This window comes from Pocillopora verrucosa, chromosome 13 (assembly GCF_036669915.1).
Source record: "Pocillopora verrucosa isolate sample1 chromosome 13, ASM3666991v2, whole genome shotgun sequence".
Lineage (NCBI taxonomy): Eukaryota > Metazoa > Cnidaria > Anthozoa > Scleractinia > Pocilloporidae > Pocillopora > Pocillopora verrucosa.
Window position 1 is genome coordinate 9,895,199 of NC_089324.1, and position 7,514 is coordinate 9,902,712.

The 7,514-nt window shown below is 37.4% G+C and overlaps 1 protein-coding gene across 2 annotated transcripts; it reads left to right on the top strand.

Moving 5' to 3' along the window:
* The first annotated feature begins 1,564 nt into the window (after positions 1–1,564).
* On the top strand, positions 1,565–6,743 carry LOC131784194 (uncharacterized). Of its 2 annotated transcripts, none has more exons than XM_066160555.1 (5): positions 1,565–2,695; positions 2,882–3,018; positions 4,737–5,010; positions 6,123–6,286; positions 6,611–6,743. In XM_066160555.1, exons 2-5 carry the CDS (start codon positions 2,971–2,973, stop codon positions 6,692–6,694), a joined length of 570 nt encoding a protein of 189 aa, XP_066016652.1. In that variant the 5' UTR covers positions 1,565–2,695; positions 2,882–2,970; the 3' UTR covers positions 6,695–6,743. The 2 variants fall into 2 exon arrangements, with proteins under 2 accessions (XP_066016652.1, XP_066016653.1); XM_066160556.1 differs by having other exon boundaries at positions 2,899–3,018.
* Positions 6,744–7,514: the final 771 nt, after the last annotated feature.

Consider the following 7,514-nt stretch of genomic DNA (forward strand, 5'->3'; position numbering starts at 1 on the left):
AAGCGCCACTCCCTAGTTCACGAATTGTTGTGTTTAAGTCTTCAGTAAAGCAAAAAAATACAAAATGTTGCATCATTTTTTAGAATAACTTAAAAGCAATTAAAAAAATGAGAACTCGTTGTATTGAAATTATTAGAACCATGCAGAAATTGACCTTTGGAAAGGAAAGTAAATTGAATAAAAGTTTGTCATTTCTTTGATGGAGCTCTCAACTGGTTATTAGCACCTGACTGATTTCTTTCTGGCCATCACATGTTTCACTTAAATTGAAGTTGCCATAATAACCCAGGTGCCAAACATACATGTGCTCCTTGTTGTTTGTCGAATGAAGTTTAAAATAACAACCCCCTCAATTAACTGGAGTCAGCATTTTTTTTTTGAAAGTAAATAATTGCCACGGTTACTTGCCAAGGAAATCTATTGGTCTGTTAAATATGATGCAACTATTAATATTTACTGATATGACTATTAAAGATTTTCATCAAATATTATAATATTGTGATGATTATTACTTTTATTATTTAGTGTAATAATGAATGTAGTAGATGTAATAATAAGTGTATATCACCTAGAGCGCCATTAATTGGATGTTTGCTTCTGTTGGTGGTGTCCTTTGAGAAAGTGTGAGTGACTCCCAGTTGTGCCAGTTTCTGATGCAGGCAACTGAAGATTACATGAAGAGCTTTGGACAACAAAAGAATTTGGCCCCCCACCATCTACTCCAGACGTTAACTCCTGTCAGTTATACTTATGGCTTTATTGACTTTTGCTAGATGAAATCAGTTGATATGTTTAATAAACAAACTCACAGCAGTACAATTCGCACTTTTCATGACATAAAAACCCATGGCAGATCTTGAAATGGGATACTTCACAAAATCTTTGGACTTTGCAAGGGAGCAATGTGTCTTCCCACCCCCAGAAATAATAAAAAAAGAATTAAAACTTATTCTCTACTGTGTTTTTCTTGTCAGTATTAAACAAAGTTTGACTCCCGCTAGAACTTTGCACTTGCTAGAAAATCAATAGCAACTTGCTCTTACCCAATTTTAGAGAAAACCGTGGCCGAAACAAATTAAAACGTGGTCTCACAGGCTCACAGGTCTATCTATTGAAATCTACCCTCTAAACACTCCACTATGTGCCCTTTAAAGTTTCATTGTTAGGGGGATATCACTTGTAAGTAGCTAGAGGTTTTTAAATGGATGCAAACCAAATGCTGAAACAGTGTAAAAATTGAGCTTGCTGCCATTTTTGGTACTTCAAAAAAAACAAGTATAGACAAGTATTTCATATTTTGGACGGTTGTCGATGAAGTTTATGCACGTGAGTTTTGAAGCAGTATCAAGGATTACACCTCAAGATCGATATTTTTCAGCTGCCATGCCAGCTGCTGTCTCTTTTGCTGCGGTAGAATGCTCCACACACAATCTACATAACCATTCAGTTGAAAATGTGAAAAGATACAAAGATTATCAGACATTCACACTTATCACACAACCATGCCTATTATGCAAGTTACTTGTTCCCAGACTCTTAAAACACATCTTTGTGTGGCATGCCATTGAGCTCAACAAGCAGGAATATACAAGACAAGAAATTTGGATTTATTATTACCCAGTAATAGTTAATATGAAAAATGAGGCAAATTTGAATTTCAGTTGAACTAAGTATCTGCTTTGGTGCTGAAATGCAATGGAGGGAAAATCGCCTGCTCATCAGCAGTCTCTCTCGTGGCCAGTTATTCAAGTGTTTGCACCCTGCCTCGATCATCAAAGGAACTGGTAGTCAGTCACATAGGAAACGTGGAATTGTTCATGCCTCTTTTTTCAGAATATCTTTTTCAGCCATTTTCCAGACAAAAGCTGCTCTATATTAAAGCGGGAATAGAGTGTAATGTTCAGCAATGGCGAGAAGAGGCTGTTCAGTGAGTTGGTCCCAGAGAAAGGGCAGCAGAAACCTTTCAAAGAAAACCAAGTAAAGAGTATGTTGTCTGTTCCTTTGGACTTTTTGTTGGCCTTATGTGGCAGCATGAAAAAAGACTTGTTGTATCTGAACTTTTTGCCAGGATAAAGAGCTACATAAATGGTGTTTGTGTTATCTCTTAAATTGGCACCAAAAGCAATGAAGGGCAAACCACAGGCTTCCTAAACTGTCCTCACTCCGTGGTGAAATAGAGGTTCTATTTGGTCACTTTGTGTTCACTGATCCATTCACCCTTATGCAACGTCCAAGTGAAAGTTTGCTCAACAATGCTATATCACTTATGGTTAAAGAAAGAGGAAAGCAGAAGAGGGCCCTTACTGGAGTAAAAATGTTTGGCTTTGGAAACTTTGACCTCTACGCTGTTGGAATTCTTAGAAAGTTTTGTACAGTTGCAACAACAAAGCATAAACTTATTTCAGAGCAGCAGTGGATGTCCAAAACTAAAGATTGCACAGACTGAGAAAAGGAAGCAATTATGAAGGCATTGTGGCATCTGAATCACATCAGGCAATATTAAAATTTCAGAGAAAGTCAATCAACTCTCTGAACTTTGCTGAACTTGTAGAAGAGAGATACCTTGATAACTTTGTTATTGACATATAAATTGGAAATTATCTGGAAGAAACAAGGAGGGAAGTAACACAACAGTGTACTTACCTTCCAAATTTTTTCACCTGGATGACGTCAGACCTAAAAAGCCTCAAATCAAGTAAGTTATCTCGGCTGGTACAACAAACCAATCCAACAGAAATGTCCCAAATCTTGGCTCCAGTCCATTTTCCCACATGCAATCAATGGGGTATGATTTATGTTGATTTCTTGACCAGGAGCATTTTTTCCGATGATGGGATGAAATTTAAAACTCCTTCAAATACACTTTCTCTGATGAAGGCAGGCCTTGATCTATTGCAGGTACTTTGCCCTTCAAGTGAAGCACTCGAAATGAATTTCTGGACTTCCACTCGGAACCTCACTTAGTTTGGAATGCCATCAGGAGTGTCCATGAATGCATTCAGTTGGAATTGGCAGTTGGTGAGTAGGGGTGATTCTGGCAGCAATGGATTTCATATCTTTGGGGCCATGTGCTGTTCATAACTTGCCAAGGAAGTTCTCTGACATGCAGCAGCATAAAATACGACCAATGTTTCATATATTGTCTTGGAGTGAGGCATTATGATTTCCTTTAAGTCAACTTCCAACAACCGCGATTCTTGTGTGCTTAGAATACCCCTGTTTAGAAGTGAATGTTTAGAGGGGTACTCTGATGAGAAGTTTTTAAATTAAGTGAAATTTCTGAAATGTGGCAACTTTGCTACTCCTAAACAACAGAGATGCTTATTATTGTATTTAGGTGTGAATCCATTTCACCTGGTGTTTACAAGGGTACTCTGATAAGAAGATTTTAAGTTGAATACCAGTTTTGAAATACCAAAGGTTCACTACCCATGGACAACTGAGATACTTGGGTGCTTAGAATACTGGTAGTTTGGTGTGAATCCATTTCACTTGGTGCTTACAAGGGTACTCTTATAAGAAGATTCTAAGTTGAACATGGGTATTGAAATGCCAAAGGTTTATTAACCATAAACAACCAAGATGCTTGGGTGCTTATAATACCTGTATTTTGGTGTGAATCTATTTCACATGGTACTTACAAGGATACCCTGAAAAGAAGATTTTAAGTTAAATGCAAGTTTTGAAATGCTTATGGTTTACTACCTGTAAACAACCAAGATGCTTGGGTGCTTAGATTACTGGTATTTAGATAAGAATCTGTTTCAACTGGTGTTTACAAGGGTACACTGAAAATAAGTTTTTGAGTTGAACGCGAATTTTGAAATGCCAAAGGTTTACTACTTGTAAACAACCAAGATGCTTGGGTGCTTAGAATATTCATATTTTGACATAAATTCATTTCATTGAGGCAATAATGTTGGATTGTTTTATGCAGCAGACTAAGTTGATAGGTTGGCTTTAATAACAGATCTTGAAATAATATGACAAATGTAAAAATTATAGAACACATAACAGGAATTAAATGTTTTCAGGGGCTTATTGATTGAAGTTCAAATGTGGCTGAGGTGAAATATAACCCACTAATTGTTGACTTCGGGCAAAGCGTTAGATCCAGTTCAGCAGTTCTGAGTGTTTCAAAGCAAGCCTGTCTGTCCACGAATGATGACTCCTATATAGCTCCAGAAGTAAAATGTATAGGGGCATCACTGAGTTTTAGCAGCAATGTTTACTCACCTGCCAAAATGTTTCATTTTCTATCTCAATGCTGCCCAGATTTTGAGGTACCAAAACTGACTAGTAAATGTCTATCAAAGAATCCAATGGAAAGACCTTCATTGCATTAAATTAAACAGTGCTTTGTGTAATTCCTAAAAATCTACCATCCAGAGCTTTACTCTATGGACACATCCAAAAATTGCATTATGGTTATGCTTTCTCGTTTGTTTTTTAATGTTGGTTTTGACCATGGACTATACTTTCAGAACTGAAATACTACGTCAATATATTATTTTTGATTAAAATAAAAGTGTTTTTTCAATGGTAAACAACCATTCAAAACATTGGACTTCTATGATTAGGTCTGTGTTCTCACTAGCACGATTTCACTAACAAATGGTTACAGACATCGAATGAAGTCAGCAAAATATGATAGAGCCTTTTTATCAGGCAAGTATACCAGCTAGTTTAAAATTGTTGTTTCAGTCGATGCTTGTAACATTCCTTTTTATATTTAGTTGAACAGCCAAGGGACATTAATCACAGAGGAGAGGAGGTACAGTTGGATGGTGCCTCACCTTGTTGGGCTTCCAACTTTTACCAGGGAACTACCCCTTCATGAATACCTCAAGTCAACACCACCCCAAATTGAACTCCCTTTACAAATTTTCAGCTGGTTAATATTTCTGAGAGCTTCAAAAAAGTTCACGAAGAATTACTTCTATCAGTTTCTCTGTCTGCTTTCTGGCACAGTGTTGGTGTTCCACTACAAGAAAGTTCTCTCAATAATTGGTAAGTAACAAAATAAATTATGTGCTTCTAAGATCACATACTCTGTGAGCAGGCTACTTTTCAGTGTTTTGTTTTATACGACTGTGCAGATTAATGAAGGTGTCTGAATGGTTCACTATCCTTTCTTCGCCCACTGTTTGGGCCCAAACTGCTGCCAAATATCAACAGATGAGCCATCACTTCTGCAAGGAATTGAGAAGAACAGGATACAGCCACTCTTTTTTCTCTGAAACCAAGGGATTTAGGCATCTTACAGGGCAAATGCACTCTGGTTTACATACAACAGCAGATCAAGCTGATGCTATTGCCAAACTGTGCTAGAACCAGGTGCAAAACAACTTAGAACTATTTTCTCTGTCTTACTTGTTGTTTAATCGTATTCAGCTTCTTTTTCATTGAATAGAAAATCGTCACTTAAAGATGTTCCTTTTGATTAGGCCTTAACACTTTAATACTTGCATTTTTCTCTCAGGTTCTTGCTTGCCACCTATGGCTATTGGAGAACCAGCCAGAGACAAGCCCTCTTCCCAACAACTTAGAACTATTTTCTCTGTCTTACTTGTTGTTTAATCGTATTCAGCTTCTTTTTCATTGAATAGAAAATCGTCACTTAAAGATGTTCCTTTTGATTAGGCCTTAACATTTTAATACTTGCATTTTTCTCTCAGGTTCTTGCTTGCCACCTATGGCTATTGGAGAACCAGCCAGAGGCAAGCCCTCTTCCCACAGGCTGATTCATGCTCTGATTGGTGGTACCTTCCTGTCACAATCATCAAGCAAATCAGTCGCCAGTGAACTGGTGAAAAGCACACTTCCCTTCTACTGGGATGATTCCTCCCATCCCAATACCCTTAAAAATATTTCATTGTCTACGTTTTAATGTGGGAGGAAGTAGACAAGGACAGGCAGCAGTGAAGTCCCCAGAACCACCTTTCTGCTGACAGTCAACTTTAAATTGGATGATGATTTATGGTAAGTTGTGTGAGAATATTAAGTCTTTTGATACACCCATGTAGCTACGTGATTGCACAATTAAATTTTTATGAAGACTATTAACACTTTTTTAGGGCATTTGAGAGGACAACTCCACTTTTTTTCTATAAAATTGTTAGCAGAGAACATGGAGAAGGAATCAATGAGAACCTCTTCCCTTCACACAACACCACATTCCAACAGGCAAAGACAACCACATTCCCTCCATTACTCGGATGGGACAGTTTATGGAGTTTGGCCTGGGCGATCATATCAAGTTCTTCCAAGAAAGGCTGCCCTTAAAGTAAGTAAGGATGAATTAGTTAAAATCCTAATTGACATGGAGACAACCTTTTAGTAACAAAGAGGGACGTTCTTTTTGCAATTGTAAAGGTTGTGGGGAAAACCAGAGACTCATCATTTGGCATTTTTTCAAAGAGAATTCATGAAGTGCAATGACTGACATCAATGCATGCATGATAGATTTCTAACATGATAGAAAATGTAGGCGCATGATTTGAACTGAGCACTGTATACCTGCAGCTGTAAAATGGCCATTAACAACAGAAGAAATGAGAATTCAAAGACCTGACTTCCACAGTGTATATCAGAAGGTTCTATTTCTCAGCTTTTTACAGATAAAGGAGACTCACCATATGCGGAGGAAAAGTCAGAGCAAATCAAAATGGTCTTCACATCTACTATAGTCTAATCCTTCCCCTTTAAAATAACCAACTTGCATTGTTCTTTAATGACATGCTGTTGAATTTAGTGATTGTTGTCCCGTTTGGAGTTTTTGATAAGAAAATTTTGAAAGAATTGTTATTATTATGTATTAGAAAACTAACTGTAACTTAACTAAATCTCAGTCCCCTCTGTCTAAAAATTACTCATTAAGTTATTCCAAGTGATTCTTAGACCGAACAAGACAGTGAAGGTGACTGAACAAGATTTTCATATACTAAACTTATTTAATCTTAGACGTAGGTTATAAAACTTGTTGCAGACATAACCCTGGCAAACAAGGAAGGCTTTGACGCCCACTTAGCCAAAAAACTCATACCCTGTGGAATTGGCAAAAAAGAGTTTAGTGTCTGTCTTGAGAAATATGCAATGTAGCTTTTGATTATCAGCATCTCCACTGCAGTCACTTCAGTGGAAGAAGAAGGTAAAACGTAAATTACTTTTAGGCCTCGAGAATAATGTCTGGCAAAGATGAAAGGCCTCCATTCTCATAATCTAAACAAAATCATCAGTTTCTCTAAGAGCAACTTGCTGTGTGTTGGTAGAACTAACAAACATGTCAGCCCATAGAAACAACTTTTAACTGTTTCATTCAATGTAATAGTTGGATTGTTAAAATACAAATACGATTTCCAGTGGTATATATATATTTTCTTCTCGCTAGGTTTCCATGTGGCAGACAACGTGCATCCCTCAGAAGATGTCACCTCGTGGTCCAGCCCTACATCTCCATCAGCAAATAATCACAACATTGCTGCAAAAGGCTGAAACCCCTTACAGTAGCCAGG

Excerpts from the sequence above, each read along its gene's own strand:
- LOC131784194 (XM_066160555.1), top strand. The coding sequence starts at position 2,971 with ATGCCATCAGGAGTGTCCATGAATGCATTCAGTTGGAATTGGCAGTTG. Across the intron at positions 3,019-4,736 it reads TCAGTTGGAATTGGCAGTTG|TTGAACAGCCAAGGGACATT; the intron begins GTGAGTAGGGGT and ends TTTTATATTTAG. Across the intron at positions 6,287-6,610 it reads CAAGAAAGGCTGCCCTTAAA|CTTTTTACAGATAAAGGAGA; the intron begins GTAAGTAAGGAT and ends TCTATTTCTCAG.